The sequence below is a fragment of the Dipodomys merriami genome, unplaced genomic scaffold (assembly GCF_024711535.1).
Source record: "Dipodomys merriami isolate MVZ:Mamm:240054 unplaced genomic scaffold, mDipMer1.0.p SCAF_2, whole genome shotgun sequence".
Lineage (NCBI taxonomy): Eukaryota > Metazoa > Chordata > Mammalia > Rodentia > Heteromyidae > Dipodomys > Dipodomys merriami.
The window spans coordinates 88,045,630-88,066,430 of NW_027203381.1; the positions used below are offsets into that span (position 1 = coordinate 88,045,630).

At 42.3% G+C, this 20,801-nt stretch overlaps 1 protein-coding gene across 1 annotated transcript in view; it reads left to right on the forward strand.

Annotated features, from left to right (window-relative positions):
* Nucleotides 1-2,472: 2,472 nt before the first annotated feature.
* The window catches only part of Zbtb11 (zinc finger and BTB domain containing 11), a 30,278-nt gene continuing 11,949 nt past the window's right edge, over nt 2,473-20,801 (forward strand). Inside the window, exons 1-7 of the mRNA XM_070030349.1 lie at nt 2,473-3,066; nt 8,319-8,554; nt 9,387-9,618; nt 13,545-14,383; nt 14,624-14,800; nt 16,862-17,107; nt 20,291-20,435. Of these exons, the coding sequence (XP_069886450.1) occupies nt 2,757-3,066; nt 8,319-8,554; nt 9,387-9,618; nt 13,545-14,383; nt 14,624-14,800; nt 16,862-17,107; nt 20,291-20,435 (2,185 nt within the window). The 5' untranslated portion in view covers nt 2,473-2,756. The remainder of the gene's footprint in view (nt 3,067-8,318; nt 8,555-9,386; nt 9,619-13,544; nt 14,384-14,623; nt 14,801-16,861; nt 17,108-20,290; nt 20,436-20,801) is intronic.

Here is a 20,801-nt window from a genome sequence, read left to right on the forward strand (position 1 = left end):
ATGACATTAGTGCCAACATTCCTTCATCCCTGTTTTATCCATCATTACTAGGATTAGAGGGTTTTTTTTTCATGGTGCATGTGGCAATTTAGACATTGTTCCTAAAGTGTTGGGGTAAAATATTTTGCTTAGAAAATTGCTAATGATGAGATTACTAGGGAAAATGGTTTCTGTTTGATTTTGAGTAAGGAAAGCTTAACCAATTACAACGCCCAAAGGAATGCCAATTTGACTTTGAATAAGGAGAGCTTAACCAAAATGTTCAAATGAATGCTGAGATGTAGATGCCAAATTTTGTACACAGTGAAATGTCTCCTTGAAATGTCCTTTTAGAGTTAGGTCTGAAAGGGAACTGGTAATTGATCAGGTATCCCAGAAGAGTGGAAATTAACAAAGTTTAGTTTTGCTGGGAAGAAAACTGAAAACTTGGAGAGCATTTAACAATATTTATTGGTCAAAAAGATTGAGGATTGGAGAGCTTGATGCTTTCATGTAACTATTTTGCAAAAATGAGTTGGATGTTTTCATAATTTAGGTTTTCTTCAATACTATTTGCGTTTTCTGCTTCCATTCTAGTCCACTTAAAGTTCAGTTTTTGCTGGGATTGAATATGGCCTTGAGCTGGCTGTGGAAGCCTACCAGCCACGTTCTCAGCCCTTGGCTTATGTTGATTTTAAGTTACCACAAGAGCTGGGTGCTGGTGGCACACACCTGTAATCCTAGCTACTCAGGAGGCTGAGAATTGAGGATTACAGTTCAAAACCAACCCTGGCAAGTCATCTGAGATTGTCTCCAATAAACCACCAGAAAGCCAGAAGTGGAGCTGTGGCTCCAAGTGGTAGAGCACCAACCTTGAGCAAAAGAGCCCAGGGATGGCGCCCAGGACCTGAGTTCAAGCCCCACAACTTAAAAAAAGGTTGCCACAAGAAAGTTGCTGCCGAGCATATGGAACAACCAGCCCCTGTACAGGTTGGGTTTGGGCTGCTTCCCTCACTGCCCTATTCTAATGGAGGAGTACATCTCCACCTAACTACCCCCTGTCCAGTTCAGTCTAAAAATCGGCGGACAGTAGCATTTCAATAGATGTTAGGTCTGACAGCTGTTATGGGGCCTTAACCCGCTATCAAGTTCTCACTTGTTCCCAGGCATAACAGAGAAACCTAAGAGTCTGTAATCCTAGGTGGAGAATTCTGCAGTAACTACAATCAAACTCCTTGGGCTAGAAAGCCTGGAGTTTTCCAGATTTAGCAAAACTGCCCGTGTGTGTATCAAGGATCGTATTAGCCCCTGGGCTTTTAAGGCCCAATACATGTGCATTGAAGACTACAGATGTACTTGAGTTAAAAATCTTGGATAAGACTTATTGCAGGGCTGGGAAGGTGGCTCAGTGGTAGAGCGCTTGCCTTGCATGCATGAGACCCTGGGTTCAATTCCTCAGCACCACATAAGCAAAAAGAAAAAAGCTGGAAGTAGCGCTGTGGCTCAAGTGGTAGAGCGCTCGCCTTGAGCTGAAGAGCTGAGGGACAGTGCCCAGGCCCAGAGTTCAGGCCCACAACCGGACCCCCTTACCCCCCCCCAAAAAAAAGACTTACTGCACATTGAGAAACCAAATTCAACTCTGCATGGCCTCATGTAAATACCCTTATTTACATCGGGTGTTAGATCACCTCTAGATTTTTTTTTTCTTTCAGTTGTGGGGGCTTGAACTCTGGGCCTGGGCGTTGTCCTTCAGCTCTTCAGCTCAGGCTAGCACTCTACCACTTGAGTCACAGCACCACTTCCAGTTTCCTGAGTGGTTTATTGGAGATAAGAGTCTCACCGCCTTTCCTGCCTCTGCAGACTTTGAACCGAGATCATCAGATCTCAGCCTCCAGAGTAGCTAGGATTACAGGTGTGAGCCACCAGCCCGGCTCTCCTCCAGTTGTAAGTAGAGGTAAATGTAAGTGTGGCTTAAAGGAAAGCTTACTCCTTCCTTTAAGATGCTGTAGCATTGTAGTTTACATGTATAAAGTCACTAATACATGCTGATCATTCCAGAAAAATTCTGACCATCCCTTAGCTAGTTGGGAGGGCAGGTCTTAGTTAATGAACTGAACGGTTTATAACGGAGGCACTTACATTTTAAAACGCTTGTCCGCCGGAACCTACATTTCCAAGTAAACGGGATTAGTTTGGGTCCAGAGCTCCCAACCGCCTGCTTTTGTATCAGGGGTCACAAAGTGAACCTAAAACCAGGACCACCAGTCAGGGGGAAGGCTCTCAGATGGGACAACAGGCCACCAGCGCCTGCACGTGGCCCTCCCGAGACCGTGGGAAAAGAGGAACCCCCGAGGGAAACTGCCAGGATTTAAGATGTCTGCTAAAAAGTCCTTGCGGATCTCCGAGGAAAGGTCTACTGCCTTCCAGAATGTCCGCCCGCAGTCCTGACGTCACTCCATCGGCTTCCTCAAAGCCGAACGCCAGAACGCTCCAATCAGGAACTAGGCCCCGCCCTGCCCCGCGTCACTTCCGGTGGTGCAGCAGCCATTTTGTCAGTCGCCCGCGGATCCCGCGCGCTGGAGAAGTGCAGTTCCCCCTGGTAACTAACTCGTCGGTTCTTTCTCGGCGCGGCCGACGAGCGCGGTCGAAGAGCGCTCACCAAAGGCAGAGACGTTCCTCCGTACATGGTCGCTGCTGCCGTTGCACCCGCCCGGAGCTAGCGCCCTGTCTGCTTGCCGCGCCGCTTGACAGGCGCCCTCGGGGAGCCGCCGTTCGCGATGTCAAACGAGGAGAGCTACCGGGCCATCCTGCGCTACCTGACGAACGAGCGCGAGCCCTACGCGCCCGGCACCGAGGGCAATGTCAAGCGGAAGATCCGCAAGGCGGCCGCCTGCTACGTGGTGCGCGGCGGGACTCTGTATTACCAGCGGCGGCAGCGGCATCGCAAGACCTTCGCGGAGCTGGAGGTGGTGCTGCAGCCCGAGCGACGCCAGGGCCTCATCGAGGCGGCGCACCTGGGCCCCGGCGGCACCCACCACACTCGACATCAGACCTGGCACGACTTGTCCAAGACGTACTGGTGGCGAGGTGAGACGCAGTCCGCGGCGAGGGGGCCGGGCGGGCGGCGGAGGGCCCGGCGAGGCCCCCTGGCGAGGCCTGCGTGCGCCCCTGTGACGGGCTGGAGGGGCTCCGGCGCCCATCGCCGGGCCCGCTAGCGATCGGCGGCGGAGCGCCTGCCAGGCGGAGCCGAGCGGGTCGGGAATGCGAATGGAGCCGCACTTCCTAACGGAAGGAGGCCGGGGCGGCTGGGGGCGGACTCTGGCCCGGGGTGGGGCCAAGGGGCTTCCCTGGGGGCCGGGCCTGCGGCGGGGCGTGTCCATGGGGCCCCGCCTCCCCAGGCGGCCGATCCGCCCAAGGTGTCGCGCCCTGCCTCCGGGGCTCCCTCCAGCCCTGGCCAGCGAAAACTCGCTGGAACCACCTGGGGTTTGGTTTGGTTTGGTTTGCTTGTTTGTTTGTTTTTCGTTTTGTTTTGGTGCGGGTTCAGTGGCTGGATCTCGGGACCCGGGCTCGGTCCCAGAGCGTTTTTGCTCCAGGCTAGCGCTCTTCCACGTGAGCCGCTGTTCCACTTTTAGCTTTTATAGTGGTTAGTCTCACGGACTGAAATGTACTTATTACCTGACTTATGTAACTCTTCTGTATATCACCTTCATAGTAACAGTAACAACAATAATCCGAGGGTCTCATGGACTTCCCTCCGCTAACTGGCTTCAAGCAGCTATCCTCGGATCCCAGCCTCCTAAATAGCTTGGATTACAGGCATTAGCTACCGGTGCCCGGGGAACCGCTTTAAGAACTGTACTGAGGCTTTTGGCCCCGAGATCACCTGCTTTTTTCAGGGTGCACCGTTCTCAGTTTGAGGCTCTTTGCATCCACTCCCCTTTATATCTCAGACTCAGCTACTACGTCAGTAGGAAGCCATAGTTGTGATATGGAAGCGATAAGACTAATTGTGTAAATTGTTGTCTTAGACCTCGGTTTTAGATTAACTGAATGTTTAGAATTCTTCCACTAACTCTGTCAGGCACCTTGGGAAATGTTAAGCCCTATATACATCCAGGAAAGATACTTATTTCTATGGTTTCTTTTTTCGACAACCAGGAAATAATATAGTTTCTATAGTTTCTTGATTCCTTGGGAACCCGGATAAGAGAGGACAGGTGTCCTTGGCTTAACTGCTATCCTTCTTCACAAACTTGGTAAATGCTAAAACGGTACAGTTAGAATTAGTAACAGTTTACAGATACACAGAAAAATAACGAATAGCTTTGTTAAGGATTCTGTATCTTTATATGTTGCTTGGAGAAATTAATATATGAATAGTGTTTGCCTCATTTATGAATAAATTAGACTGTAGTACACTGATTTTGAGAAAGTAATACATGAATAGTGGTTACCTCTTTTATTAATAAATTAAGACTATAGTACTCTTTCAGCTTGGGCACCTTTTCTTCCCTGTTTGTGCCATTGTTGGGACTTGAATTCAAGGCCATGTGCTTGGCTTTTCCCCCTAAAGTTAGTGCTCCACCGCTTGACTTGTAAAACCTCCACTGCAAGCTTTTTTTCTAGTTGGATTCTCACTGACTTTTCTGCTTAGACTGCCTTTGAAGAGCAATCCTCATATGTTAGCCTCCTCAGTAGGTAGAAGTTACAGATGTGAGCCACAAGAGCCCAGCTTTCTTATTTACATTTTCAACTCTTACTCTCAAGAATATAGTGAAGTTTTTTTGTTTTTTGTTTTTGTTTTTTGTCTCTGGTGGTGGGGCTTGAATTCTGGGTCTGGGCACTGTCTCTTAGCTCTTCGGCTCATGGCTAACACTACCACTTGAGCCACAATGCCACTTCTGGCGTTTTCTGTTTATGTGGTGCTGAGGAATCAAACCTAGGGCCTCATGCATGCAGGGCAAGCCCTCTACCACTGAGCCACCTTCCCAGACCAAGAATATAGTGAAGTTTTGAAGAGGTTATATGATACATTTTATGTTTTGTAGGTTGAATACCACGGGTGATGTCACCAGTTTGGAGTTTCACATATGACTTAATATTATGAGCATCAGTTAAAACTTATGTACACTTAAAATTTTATATTACATTATCTCAAAATATGTACATAAACATAATGTACATCATAAAACACAAATGAATTTTATCTAGATGTGTCTTATCTCTAGTACTTCTCATTATGCATGTGTGAATATTCCAAAACTTGAAAAACAAAAATCAGAAATACTTGGATCCAAGCACTTCTGAAAAAAGAAACTTACAGTAAACAGTCATCTAATAAAACAATTTTAGGAAAAGTATTTTGCTGTAAAGTTTTATTTTGGCAGTTCTGAGGATTGAACTCAGGATTCAGTGAGTTTGTGGCGCTTATATCTGGATTACACTTATTTACTTCTAAGGCTTTTTATAGGAAGACAAGTCCTCTCCCCCACTTCCCTCCACCCCATTCCCCCCTTTGGTCATGGAGCTTGAACTCTGGGCCTAGGTGTTATCCCTCAGCTCTTCAGCTCAAGGTGAGCGCTCTACTGCTCACTTCCTGTTTTCTGGTGGTTTATTGAAGATAAGAGTCTCTCAGACTTTGCCAGAGCTGGCTTTGAACTGGGATCCTCAGATCTCAGCCTCCTGAGTAGCTAGGATTACAGGCATGAGCCACTGATGCTCGGCTAGAAGACAAGATTTTCATGGTCTGTTAACACATTTCTATGTATTCCCAACAAGGTTCTCTGATGGCCCTTTGGATGCAGGTTGCTCATAAAAGGTTGTTTACTGAGCATAGACTCGGAAAAAAAAGAAATAAATTATAGGCTAGGCTGAACATCCTTAATCCGATTGATTAATAAAGTTATTTTAGGAGAAACACCAGAAGAGCACCTTGGCAGAAGATCTAACTGCTCTTGTCTAAAAGCAGTGGTTATGCCATCACAAAATATTCTGTTAGTTTTTTTGGTGCTATTATTTTTGGTGTAGATAGTAAGAGAAATTTCTGGAAAAAAAATTACATTCTCATTACAAGTTTTGGTTGTAGCCTGTTATAGGCTACAGAATCCCCCCCCCCCCCCCCCATCTTCAAGTCAGGTTTAAGAACATCCAGCTGAGATGTTGGTTTTCTTTTTTGTTAGTCTTGGGGCTTGAACTCGGGGCCTGGGCGCTGCCATTGAGCTTCTTTTTGCACAAGGCTACCACTAGAGCCACAGCAGTACTTCGGCTTTTTCTGTTTATGTGGTACTGAGGAATCGAACCAGTGCAAGGCAGGCCCTTTACCACTAAGCCACATTCCCAGCCCTCTTTGAGCTTTTTGGTTCAAGAGTGCTCTACCACTTGAACCGTATTTCCATTTCTAGCTTATTTTCGTGTGTGTGTGTGTGTGTGTGTGTGTGTGTGTGTGTGTGTGTGTGTGTCTGTGTGTCTGTGTGTCTGTGTGTCTGTGTGTGTCTGTGTGTGTGTGTGTGTGTGTGTGTGTGTGTGTGTGTGTGTTTGTGTGTGTTTAATTTGAGGTAAGAGTCTCCTGGACTTTCCGGCACAGGCTTGCTTAAAAATGAGATCCTTAGATCTCAGGCTTCTAAATAGCTAAGATTACAGGCATGAACCACTGGTGCCTGGGTGAGACACTATGTTTAATTGCTGATGGATGGCTCACCCTTGAAGTTGTGGATGCTGAGGAGGATGAGATCAGAGGATCAGGGTTTGAAGCCAGCCCAGGTAGAAAAAGTCCATTAAACTTATTTCCAATTAACCCCAAAAAGCTGGAAGTAGAGCTGTGGCTCAAGTGGTAGAGTGCTAGCTGTGGGCAAAAAGATTCAGGGACAGTGCACAAACTCTGAGTTCCAGCCCTAGTACTAGCACCAAGAGAGAGGAAAGGAGGGGGAAAATAGGGAGAGAGGAGAGAGAGAGAAACAGAGACAGAGCGCAAAGATCAAGGAACTGATGAGAAACTCTAAATACCTCTTAAAACTTGTGTCTTGACACACTAAACAATTCATGTTCCTGGGCTGGGAAGGTGGCTCAGTGGTAGAGCACTTGCCTTGCATGCCTGAGCCCCTGGGTTTGATTCCTCAGCACCACATAAGCAAAAAGAAAAAAGCCGGAAGTGGCTCTGTGGCTCAAGTGGTAGAGCGCTAGCCTTGAGCTGAAGAGCTGAGGGACAGCGCCCAGGCCCAGAGTTCAGGCCCCACAACCGGACCCCAAAAAACAATTCATGTTCCTTTGGCTAAATGAATTGCATGGTCTTATCTGAGGTCAAAAGAATGGAGAATCTTTTGAGTATTTGTATGAATCTAAAGGCTATGGCTTACAATACTGTGAAATTCGGGAAATTATGTAATCACTTAATCACAATCAAAACAAAAAAAAGAACCTCGGGGAAGGTAGGGAGGGAAGGGATGGTGGGGGAAAACAGTGGAGGGGGTAACAATGCTCAATAGGTAGAGTGCTAGCCTTGAGCTGAAGAGCTGAGGGACAGCACCCAGGCCCAGAGTTCAGGCCCCACAACTGGATCCCCCCCCAAAAAAAACAAACAAACAATGCTCAATAGGAAGTGTACTCATTGCCTTACTCATGTAACTGTAACCCTCTGTATAGTATCTTTACAATAAAAAACAATCTGCAAAAGGAAAGGAAAAAAAATAAAGGCTATGGCTTACTATGTTCCCAGAGTATATTATAATGCATGATCTTTGTCACATATGTAGTTCATATTTCACCAAAACATCATGCAAAGCCTGACCACCATAGGTTTTATTTTATGGATACATTGTAACATGGAAGTGGGCAAGCCTATAAAATTGTCTTATAATGGGAGAAGTGAAAAACTGAAAATCAACAAAAACCATGTATTATAGCATGAAAACAAACTGTTATTCATATACTTATAAATATAAAAATATATCTTTTAGCCAGGCACTGGTGGCTCATACCTGTAATCCTAATACTCAGGAAGCTGAAATATGAGGATCAGGGTTCAAAGCCAGCCTGGGCAGGAAAGTCCATGAAACTCATATATCAATTAATCACCAGAAAACTGGAAGTGGAGCTGTGACTCAAAATGGTAGAGCCTTGAGTGAAAGAACTCAAGGACAGTGCCTAGGTCCTGAGTTGAGTTCAAGCCCCATAACCAACAATAAATACATAAAAATTAGTATCTTACATTTTTAAGTGTCTTTATATTTTCTACGGTCATAGGTGTGTTTACATAGAGTCACTTGAGCATATATTAATATACACAGATTAAATCTATTCTTTGTTTTCTAGTAGGAACAGTATTAACTTTATTTTTACTGCAGGTATATTAAAGCAAGTCAAAGATTATATCAAACAGTGTAGCAAATGCCAGGAGAAACTAGATCGCTCCCGTCCAATATCAGATGCTTCAGAAATGTTGGAAGAATTGGGACTAGACCTTGAATCTGGAGAAGAAAGTAATGAGTCAGAGGATGACCTGAGCAACTTTACTTCACCTCCAACTACAGCTCCTAAGTCTTCAAAAAAGAAGCCAGTATCCAAACATGAACTTGTATTTGTAAGTGACAATTTCCATTCAGCTTTAACTGTTTATTTGGTTGGGTTTTTTGGTGCTAGTCCTGGAGCTTGAACTCAGAGCCTGGGCACTGGTTCTGAGCTGCTTTTGCTCAAGGCTAGCACTCTACCACTTGAGCTACAGTGCCATTTCGGGCTTTTTCTGTGATTAATTTGAGATAGAGTTTCAGGGAGGGCTGGGAATGTGGCTTAGTGTTAGAGTGCTTGCCTTGCATGCATGAAGCCTTGGGTTCGATTCCTCAGTACCACATAAACAGATAAAGCCAGAAGTGGAGCTGTGGCTTAAGTGGTAGAGTGCTAGTCTCGAGCAAAAGAACTTTAGGGACAGTACCCAGGCCCTGAGTTTAAGCTCTAGGACTGGCAAAAAAAAAAAGAAAGAAAGTTTCATGGACTTGGCTACCTGGGCTGGCTTCGATCTGCGATCCTCAGATCTCAGCCTTCTGAGTAACTAGGGTTACAGGTGTTAGCCACCCAGCACCCAGCTTAAGTTTCTTTTTATTACCCTATTTCCCTTGTTTTGTAATGAAATAGTGGTATTGGTAGACAATACTTTTCTGGAGTAGTACGTGGGTCAGGAAGTAAAATTACTCTGACTAGATTTTTAGCTACTTTTTGATTACTTTGTGTTTTTGTTTATTGGTTTATACTAGTTTTATATGTCATCAAATTTCTGACAGTAAAAAGAAATAGAAAATAGTGAGGCAAACATATTGTGCCTTATTTAAGCCAATAGGTAAAAGAAAGAATAACAGATTATTTCTTCACTTGGAAAAAGGGAATAGATTTCCAGTTGATATCAAACTTTATTTTGACAGGTTGATACGAAAGGAGTGGTAAAGCGTTCTTCTCCAAAACATTGCCAGGCTGTCTTGAAACAGTTGAATGAGCAGAGACTTTCCAACCAGTTCTGCGATGTAACTTTATTAATTGAAGGAGAGGAGTACAAAGCACATAAGTCTGTTTTGTCAGCTAATAGTGAATATTTTCGAGATCTTTTTATTGAGAAAGGAGCTATTTCCAGTCACGAGGCTGTGGTGGATCTTTCTGGTAAGATTTTTTTTTTTAATCCTGCTGTTTGTTAATAAGTACACTCTAGAAGAGAGAGTTGTTTTCTAAACAGAATTTATGCTGATAGAGGCCCATATACAGAAGCCTACTACTTATTGAAAAGGACCTTTTTTAAAAAAAATTGTAATTTTTAGGGCTGGGAATGTGGTTTAGTGGAAGAGTGCTTGCTTAGCATGCATGAAGCCTTGGGTTTGATTCCTCAGTATCATAAACAGAAAAGACCAGAAGTGGCGCTGTGGCTCAAGTGGTAGAGCACAAGCCTTGAGCACAGAGAGGCTCAAGGACAGTGCCAGGCCCTGGGACAGCTCCAGGACCAGGGGGGGAAAATGGTTCCCCTTATTTGCAATAACTAGTATATGTCTAGAACAAGCAGAAAAAGTCAAAAGCTATGTACATATGACCATATAAGATAATGCTAAGTGAAATGAACCCCAAGATAGGGACACACGAGGTTTTATCTTTCTTGCTGTTGTTTTTAATGTACTTATAATATACTATGGGATTTTTTTTTTTGTGTCTTTTGTATGTTCTTTCCGCATGGTATAAATACCCTGTTTTCACTGTATTTGATTCTGGACCCTGCATCTTGTATATACATTTTTCTGATTTGGGGAGGGGAAGGGAAATAACAAAATGCTGAAATAAGGATACAGGTTGATCCATTGTAACAATGAGATGTACAAGACACTATGTTGAAAATGAACTTTACAACTTGGGGGGTAAGGGTAGGTGGGGAGGAAAGGGATAGTAGGGGAAAAACAAAGGAAGGGGTAACAATGCTCAATAGAAAATGTACTCATTAGTAACTTTAACCCCTCTGTATCTTTACAATAAAAATATATTTAAAAATTAATTTTAGGGGGCTGGGAAGGTGGCTCAGTGGTAGAGCACTTGCCTTGCATGCATGAGGCCCTGGGTTCGATTCCTCAGCACCACATAAGCAAAAAGAAAAAAGCCGGAAGTGGCTCTGTGGCTCAAGTGGTAGAGCGCTAGCCTTGAGCTGAAGAGCTGAGGGACAGCACCCAGGCCCAGAGTTCAGGCCCACAACTGACCAAAAAAAAAAAAAAGGTAATAGACCATAATACAGTATTTTATTATTGTGTTTTGTTTATTTTTTATTTATTTTTATTTTATTTTGATTTATTTATTTTTTACCAGTCCTGGAGATTGAACTCAGGGCCTGGGCACTGTCCCTGAGTTTCTTTTGCTCAAGGCCAGCACTCTACCACTTGAGCCACAGAATCACTTCTGGCTTTTCTGTTTATGTGGTACTGAGGAATCGAACCCTGGGCTTCATGCATGCTAGGCAAGCACTCCACCACTAAGCCACATTCCCAGCCCTATGTGGTTTTATTTATTTATTTTATTTTATTTTTTTGGTCCAGTTGTGGGGCCTGAACTTTGGACCTGGGCGCTGTCCCTCAGCTCTTCAGCTCAAGGCTAGTGCTCTACCACTTTAGCCACAGTGCCACTTATGGCTTTTTTCTTTTTTCTTATGTGGTTCTGAGGAATCGAACCCAGGGCCTCAGGCATGCAAGGCAAGTGCTCTTCCACTGAGCCACCTTCCCAGCCCCTATGTGGTTTATTTTTTAAAGGAGTATTCTTACGTTCAGTTTCTTGGTCTTAAAATTTGTGCCAGGATTAACATGGTTTCAGGCTGTTTGATTGTCAACTACTTAAGGGAAACTGGGGCCTGGGGATTGTCCTTTATTACCTAACTAGCCATGAGGATAATGTTGATCTCTTTCCTTGTTTTTTTTTTTTTTTTTTTTTTTTTTTTTTTTTTTTTTTTTTGTCGGTCGTGGGGCTTGAACTCTGTCCTTGGTTTTTATCCTAATATGTAGTATATCTGTTTAATTCATCCATTTGTAAATCCTCTTATCTGTATATAAAAGTCTCACACTGTATCCTTTGAGTCAAAACTAGAGAGCAAGAAATAAGAGATTATAAAAGCTTGCTTTGGTTGGGTCTCAGTGAAATGGGAAGTTAATTATATTAGAAAAGCTCAACACAGCTGGGAAGGTGGTTCAGTGGTAGAGTGCTTGCCTTGCATGCTTGAGGCCCTAGGTTCGATTCCTCAGCACCCATAAGCAAAAAAAAGCTGGAAGTGGTGCTGAGGCTCAAGTGGTAGAGCACTAGCCTTGAGCTGAAGAGCTGAGGGGCAGCGCCCAGGCTCAGAGTTCAGGCCCACGACCGGACCCAAAAAAACCAAACAAACAAACAAAAAACAAAAAAAAGGTCAACACAGAACAGTATAAGGTGGGGGATAAGAATATTTCCTGGATTGTATAATAAAACTCTAGGAAAGTATACAGTTTTCCTTTTTGTTTTTTGTTTTTTGGGGGTAGAAGGTAAGTGGGAATTAAATCCAGGGCCTTGAATACCTACTTTACCACTGTGCTACATATCTTGTTCTATGTAATTTCTTTCCATCCTTCTCTCTTTTTCTTCCTTTCCTCTTCCTCCTGTTACTCTCTCTTTCTCTCTCTTCTCTCCTCTTTTCTCTCCCTCTCTCCTTCTACTCTCCCCCCCCTCTTGCTTTCATATTTTGGTCCTAGGACTTGCACTCAGAGCCTTGGTGATGTCACTTAGATTTTGTGCTCAAGGCTAGTCTTCTACCATTTGAATTACTGCTTTCTGGTGGTTGATAAGAATTTCACTGACTTTTCTGCTTAGGCTGGTGTTGAACCATGATCCTCAGATCTCAACCTCATGTGTAGCTAGGATTACAGGCATGAGTCACAGCACCCAGCTTCCTATATCATTTCTTAGTTGTCTATTTGTTTTTTTTTTTTTGGTTGGTCGTGGGGCCTGAACTCTGAGCCTGGGCACTGTCCCTCAGCTCTTCAGCTCAAGGCTAGTGCTCTACCACTTGAGCCACAGCACCACTTCTGGCTTTTTCTGCTTATGTGATACTGAGGAATCGAACCCAGGGCCTCATGCTTGCGAGGCAAGCACTCTACCACTGAGCCACCTTCCCAGCCAGTTGTCTATTTGTAAAGGTAGTATAAGAATCATCACTGTTGTAGTGGGATTTTTTTCCTTCGTTTTTAAAAATTACATGATTACTAGGAATTAGAAATGGCTTTTGAAAGTAAAGCACTGAGAATATAGAAAAGAAATAAACTGACTTTATTATTTTACATAAAATTAGAATGCAATACCACATAGAAATGGTAATTTTATCCTGGGATCTAGAATATGCAAACTATAGCCTAAGGGCCAATTCTCCCTACTCTCCCTTTTCACAAAGAAATTTGTACAGCCAGTTCCCATTGTGTACATCAGAGCTCAGAGCTGAGTAGTTGTGACAGGCACTTGGTGACCTGAAGTATTCATTATCTCATTCTTTATAGAAAGAGTTACCTGACCCCTGCATTAAATCTTGTTTCTTAATGTTTAGTTGTAGAATACTCTGTTCAATTAAATGGACTACTGTAAATAGACAATAGAGCTACACTTACTGAAGTGTGAGGTTGGTGGAACCCTGACTACTCACCAACCTCCCTAGAGGCAAGCACTCTACCACTGAGCCACCTTCCCAGCCCCTCCCTTGTTCTTTTTTACCCTCCATTCTCCAGCAGCTATTTCTAGAGGGCAATTTGAGGAATCCCCAGGGTTCTAAGGAATAAAGTTTGAAAATGACTACCTTACAACAACTCGAAATAGGAAGTCTGATATTATTTTCTGTATTAAGTATTGAGAGATTCAGCTCATAAAAGTGAGTTAGTCAACATTTGATAAGCAGCCAGAACAGAAAGCAAAATTCATGGGTAATTAATTATAGAATTAATGGCCACACTTGCCACTTCTTTTATCTTGTCGTAATTCTATATCAGTTGTTCCTATACAGTGTTTTTGTTATGACTAACTTTTTTGTCCCCTACCTTTCTTGTTTCATGCAGGTTTTTGTAAAGCAAGCTTCCTTCCTTTGCTAGAATTTGCCTATACTTCTGTACTGAGTTTTGACTTCTGTAGTATGGCTGATGTGGCTATCTTAGCTCGTCATCTCTTCATGTCAGAAGTTTTAGAAATTTGTGAAAGTGTGCATAAACTAATGGAAGAGAAGCAGCTAACAGTATATAAAAAGGGTGAAGTACAAACAGTTGCATCTACCCAAGACCTGCCACCACAGAATGGAAGTACAGCACCTCCTGGGGCTAGCAATGAGGGAACCACAAACACTGTATCTAGTGAACATGGAGGTTGTGAAATTGTACTACTAGTAAATGGAGAGTTGCCAGAAGCTGAGCAGAATGAGGAGGTAAGACAACAGCCTGAGTCCCAAGTTTCTTCAGAGGCTGAAGCTACTGTATCATCTGCAGGAAGTATAGCTGACTCCCATCCTGAAATAGAATCTGTTGCTTTAGGAATGAAAAACGAGGCAGACATAGAAGCTTCAAACACCAGAGATGACACCATTTCTAATACAAATCCTATACTTTCGCAAGACAATGTAATCAGTAGCTCTCACGAGGACAGCGATAGGGGAAATGATGCATCAGCTGAAGATAACTGTGCTGAAGACATTCCAAATGATACGCAAAACCTTGAGCAGCCTTTAAAAGACCATGAAAATCTAGTTGCATCAATGGCAAACCAAGACCTGGGCCCTGAGGATGACACTTATAGAAGTAGGCTTCGGCAGCGGTCTGTTAATGAAGGGGGATATATCCGACTACACAAGGGCATGGAAAAAAAGCTCCAGAAGCGGAAAGCTGTTCCTAAGTCAGCAGTCCAACAGGTATGATTTACAAAAAAGGTTGTCATTTGTAATTTCAGCTTTAGGTTGACAGCATCCTAGTGATGAACTTAGGTTTATGATAAAAATTATGGGATGGGTACAGGGCAGCAATTTAATGTTTGAAGTACCAATATCACTACGATAGTAGGAATTTGAAGTATTTCATTACAAGTTTATGACTCATGACATAAAAAAATGAAAATGTACAAACTTAGATTGTGTTTACTGTCTCTTAACAAGGTGGCCCAGAAATTAGTTCAAAGAGGGAAAATGATGAAACAACCAAAAAGGGACACCAAGGAGAACATTGAAGAAGCATCCCATAAATGTGGGGAATGTGGAATGGTTTTTCAGAGACGGTATGCTTTTATAATGCACACTCTGAAACATGAAAGAGCTAGAGATTACAAATGTCCGGTGAGTATCTGAAAAACTAATAATTCAAGATTACTGTAAATTTAATGTATAGTAGGCTGGTTGGTTATTTCTCCCACTGTTGTCCTGTTTCATTTCTGTGATATTACTGTAAGAGTCATCTATATCATACATGCCATTTACTTGTACTCAGATATTCAGTGACTTACCTGTGCTTTCTTTTATACCCTGGTAAAACAACAGGAGAATGATCATTTTAAAAAATACATATTTATAAGAGGGTACAGGAAATAGAAAGACCTAGACCCTGGATGCTAATAAATAAGTGAAGTAAGTGATTGAGCAAATTTCTCAGGACTCATTTTGAGGTTTTTAGTTGAGAAAGCTACAAGTCAATCCAGTTGTATTGAAGAACCGCTAAATAGTTCAAGAATTGGTAGTAATACCAGTTACTTTGAAAGTCAAGATAATTGTTATTCCTTGACCAGAGATACTTTTCTCTCGTGAAAAGGTAAAACTATAACTTTTTTGAAGAGAACTATGTACAGTGAAGGTACACTATACAGAAAAAATCTACAAAGATCAGATGTGGTAGTATATAAGCTGTAATCCTAGCACTTGGGAGACTGAGGCAGGAGGATCTTGAGTTTGTAGCTAGCCTGATAACTTATTTCAAAAATCAAACCCCACAGGTATAATTTATCTAAAAGATAAATGGAATAGAACAATTACATCTATGAAATAACCAGACAGAGTCAGTTGTCTATATCTTTGGATTCTATACCCATGCATTCATCCAGTTGTGTGTTGAAAATATTTGTGAAAAAAGTAATTTTATATTGGATTTAGTCAGGCTTTTCTTTTTTCTTATCATTATTCCCTACACAGGGCAGAAATACATCCATTTACCTACCAATTACATTTTATTAGATGTTAATGTAGAAGCTGGGTACCAGTGGCTCACACCTGTAATCCTAGCTACTCAGGAGGCTGAGATCTGAGGATCAGGGTTCAAAGCTAGCCCAGGCAAGAAAGTCTGAGACTCTTATCTCCAGTTAACCATCAGAAAAGCGGATGTGGTGCTGTGGTTCAAGTGGTAGAGTACTTGCACTCGCCTTGAGCTGAAGAGCTGAGGGACAGAGCCCAAGCCCAAAGCTCAAGCCCCACGACCAAAAAAAAAAAAAAAAAGTTAATTCTGGTAGAAAAAGTAGGTAATAGGTCAGGAAACCAGTTTTTTTGTTACTTTTTTTTTTTTTTTTAAATCAGTTCTGGGACTTGAACTCAGGGACTGGGCTCTATGTCTGCACTTCTTTTTGCTCAAGGCTAGCGCTCTACCACGTGAGCCACAGTGCCACTTCTGGATTTTCTGAGTAGTTTATTGAAGATAAGAGTCTCATGGACTTTTCTGCTCAGGCTGGTTTCAAACCATAGTCCTCAGATTTCAGCCTCCTAAGTAGCCAGGATGACAGGCATGAGCCACTAGTGCCTAGCTTATTACTTTTTAAAAATGAAATATTGCAGATGATGAACACAGATAACTGATGTCTAGAAGAATGAAAGCTTTCACAAATTTCTAGCAACTATAGTTTCCAAGGACCTTCACAGTCTTAACCTTTATGCTATCTCTAGCCCATACTTCTCCACCTAAAGCTCTTAGTAATGATACAGGGACTCTGTTTTGTGTCCTAGTCTTTATTTTGGTGGTGCTTAGGCCTCAGACATTGTTAGGCCACAGACATTGTTAGCCAGGCACTTTACCACTGACCTGTACTCCCAGTTCTACTACTCACCACCACTACTACTACTTTACTACTCAGACCCATTCTTTCCTCATTGCTCTGATTACTCCCTCCTAAATAATTCACATTTTCTTCAGATAGGTCTTATTCTATAGTTATATTGTAAATCTCTTTGAAGGTAAAGAATTTTATCTTTTTCATTTTTATGATTGGACACCTAATAGTCATCTTTTACATAATATATGTGTTTGTTGATTATAATCATTGTAACCAGAATCACAAAGTTGAAATTTGGGTCAGGTTTCACTTAATACTTTGTAATGGAAATATATTTAGATAGAATCTTGTTTACTTTTTCTTTTAGTTATGTAAAAAACAGTTTCAGTATAGTGCCTCGTTGCGTGCACATCTTATTCGACATACCAGAAAAGATGCTCCGAGTTCATCCTCCTCCAATTCCACATCTAACGAGGCATCAGGAACATCATCTGAGAAGGGCAGGACCAAACGTGAATTTATTTGTTCCATATGTGGAAGAACGCTACCTAAATTGTATTCTCTTCGAATACATATGTTAAAACATACAGGTGTAAAGCCACATGCATGCCAGGTAAAGCTATAACATTCTATTCTATTCTAACATGCTATTTAAAGAAGGCACTAGTTGATGTATATTTAGGAGTCACTCACTTTTATAAAATGTCAAAAATTTATATTCTCAGCTTTTTGCCTCTTTAAGGAGTGATTCCCTATTGTACTTTTTAATTTGTTCTCTCAGATCATAATTTGAAAGAAATCTATTTAGGATGTTTGTGAAGTGTGTTAAGGTCCAGAGGATTTACAGGGTGAGAAAAGCCAATTTATTATCCTAATCATTCTTCAGAAGAACAATCCTGTAATGGAAAAGAACCAGTCATTTAGATTTTGGTCAGAAAAGGTCCTGCCTAAGTTATATATTCGCCTCCGTTACTGAAAATGGAGGGTTACCAGATGTGGAAATATGACTGATTCCTTGGTAAATTCTGTAAATATTAGCCAGCCTGGGGCCATTTGGAACAGTGACAAGTTTTTTTTTTTTTTTTTTTTTTTTTTTTTTTGTCGATCATGGGGCCTGAGGTCTGGGCCTGAGTTCTGTCCCTTAGCTCTTCAGCTCAAGACTAGTACTCTACCACTTGAGCCACAGCGCCACTTCCAGCTTTTTCTGCTTATGTGGTACTAGGGAATCAAACCCAGGGCCTCATGCATGCAAGGCAAGCACTCTACCACTGAGCCACCTTCTCAGCCCACAGTAACAAGTTTCTAGTAGCACCTGTAGCTTGCATAGAATCATGACCACTGTTGTTACTCTTAAAACAGTTTTGGAACCAATGAAAGTTGTTTGTTTGTTTGTTTGTTTTTGTCGGTCATGGGGCTTGAACTCTGGGCCTGGGCGCTGTCCCTCAGCTCTTCAGCTCAAGGCGAGCGCTCTACCACTTGAGCTACAGCGCCACTTCAGGTTTTCTGGTGGTTTTATTGGAGATAAGGAGTCTCACGGTCTCTCCTGCCCGGGCTGGCTTTGAACCGCGATCCTCAGATCTCAGCCTCCTGAGTAGCTAGGATTACAGGCGTGAGCCACCAGCGCCCGGCTGAAAGTTGTTTTTTTTTTTTTTAGTCAGTCATGGGGCTTGAACACTGTCTCTCAGCTCTTTAGCTCAAGGCTAGTGCTCTATCACATGAGCCACAGTGCCACTTCCAGTTTTCTGGTGTTTTTCTGTTTTTTTGTTTTTTTTCCTGGTGGTTTATTGGAGATAAGAGTCTCACAGACTTTCCTGTCCAGCCTGGCTTTGAACCACAATCCTCAGATTGCAACTTCCTGAGTAGCTAGGATTACAAGTGTGAGCCACTGGAGCCTGGCTACCAGTAACACGCATAGTATTTCTGTTTCAAGCTTTTTAGTGTGAGAGTAGAATATATAATGAATGGAATGAATCTTTTTAGCAGCTCATGGGCAAATTTTTTTTTTTTTTTGGTTGGTCCTGAGGCTTGAACTCCTCAGCTCTTCAGCTCAAGGTTAGTGCTCTACCACTTGAGCCACAGTGCCACTTCCGGCCTTTTCTGTTTATGTGGTGCTGAGGAATCGAACCCAGGGCCTCATGCATGAGAGAGGCAAGTACTCTACCGCTGAGTCACCTTCCCAGATCCAACAAATCTGTTTTATTTATTCTGTTATTCTGCTTTTACCCTGTTCATACTGGTATTCATACTGTCATGCTGCTTTTTCCCCCTACTATCACAATTATTGTGGAAGCCAAGTGATAAAAATAATTTATTCAGGGCTGGGAAGGTGGCTCAGTGGTAGAGCGCTTGCCTTGCATGCCTGAGGCCCTGGGTTCGATTCCTCAGCACCACATAAGCAAAAAGAAAAAAGCTGGAAGTAGCGCTGTGGCTCAAGTGGTAGAGCGCTAGTTTACAGCTGAAGAGCTGAGGGACAGCGCCCAGGCCCAGAGTTCAGGCCCCACAACCGACAAAAAAAAAAAAGTGCTAAGAACTGGTTGGGCTTTTGTGTTCTATACAATATTCAAATGTGTAGTCTATGGAAAATAAGTACAGAAATAGTAAGTATGCAAGTAAATTCTTACAGCTATTTGACATTGTTACAAAATTTTTATTTGATTGAGCAAAATACCTTCCTAGTAGATTGGGAGGGATAGATAACAACTCTTCACTGCCATTTCAGAAGAACTATTCTGTTTGATGTAGCAAGAAATGAGTAGAATGTTCTTTTTTTTTTGGGGGGGGGGGTCCGGTCGTGGGGCCTGAACATCTGGGCCTGGGCGCTGTCCCTCAGCTCTTCAGCTCAAGGCTAGCGCTCTACCACTTGAGCCACAGCACCACTTCCGGCTTTTTTTCTTTTTGTTTATGTGGTGCTGGGGAATTGAACCCAGGGCCTCATGCATGCAAGGCAAGTGCTCTACCACTGAGCCACCTTCCCAGCCCGGAGTAGAATGTTCTTAATTAAGCTTTGATCTCTCTCTCTCTCTCTTGCTGACCCTGGGGCTTGAACTCAGGGCCTGGGCACTGTCCTTGAGCTGTTTTTTTCTGCTGAAGGCTAGCATTCTACCACTTGAGCCACAGCACCATTTCCAGCTTTTTCTGTTTATGTAGTGCTGAGGAATTGAGCCCAGGGCTTCATGCATGCTAGGCAAGCACTCTACCATTAAGCCACATTACCAGCCCATGATGTCTCTATAACATAAGGTATTCTATATACTAACCTTACAACAATAGCACAGGTATTTCCCTACTGTTTGAACTTTTATGGTGGTCACGTAGACTTAAAGATTGCAACAATATTAAATACTGAGTCAGAAAAGGGATCAGCTAACTACGATCCTAGATTTTTTTATGGTTTTTACTTTCAATGTCATTTTGCTTATAATTTTAAATTAAAACCAATTATTTTAAAGTTATTTTATATGGGGTGGGAAGGTGGCTCAGTGGTAGAGCGCTTGCCTTGCATGAGGCCCTGGGTTCTATCCTCAGCACCACGTAAGCAGAAAAAAGCCAGAAGTGGCACTGTGGCTCAAGTGGTAGGGCACCAACCTTGAGCTGAAGAGCTGAGGGACAGCACCCAGGCCCAGAGTTCAGGCCCCATGACTGACAAAAATAAATAAATAAAAATAAAATTATTTATATAAAAATATGTACATTACCTCTATTTAAATAATATATAATAGGTTTTTTTGTGTGTCCTCATTCAGAAATACTTACTACTTTTCATTATACTGACTTAAATACTACTGTTTTATTTTAGGTCTGTGGAAAAACATTCATCTATAAGCATGGTCTAAAGTTACATCAGAGTCTCCATGAGTCACAAAAGCAATTCCAGTGTGAACTGTGTGTTAAGTCATTTGTTACCAAACGGAGTCTTCAGGAACATATGAGTATTCACACAGGTAAAAAGAAATTTATATAGTTTATTTTATCTATTTACATTTACTATTATCAATTGTGCTGTTTAGGAATTATATTGATGGTTGTATATGTTTAGTTTTCACTTTCTTTATGTAGTTGCAATATATTTCAAAGTTACTCATCTTTTGTCTTTTTCCCTTACCTTTTCCCCTTCCAGCTCCTATAATATGCAGGTTTTGTTTTGTTTTGTTAGTAATGAGACATTGAATTAAAGGTGTTCTTAAATATAATTTTAGAGCTTATTTGTATGGAAATGTTCATGTGGAAAATGTGTACTAAGCTGAGCATTTTGATGCATATAATAAAATAATCCCAGCTACTCAGCATATAATAATAATCCCAGCTGC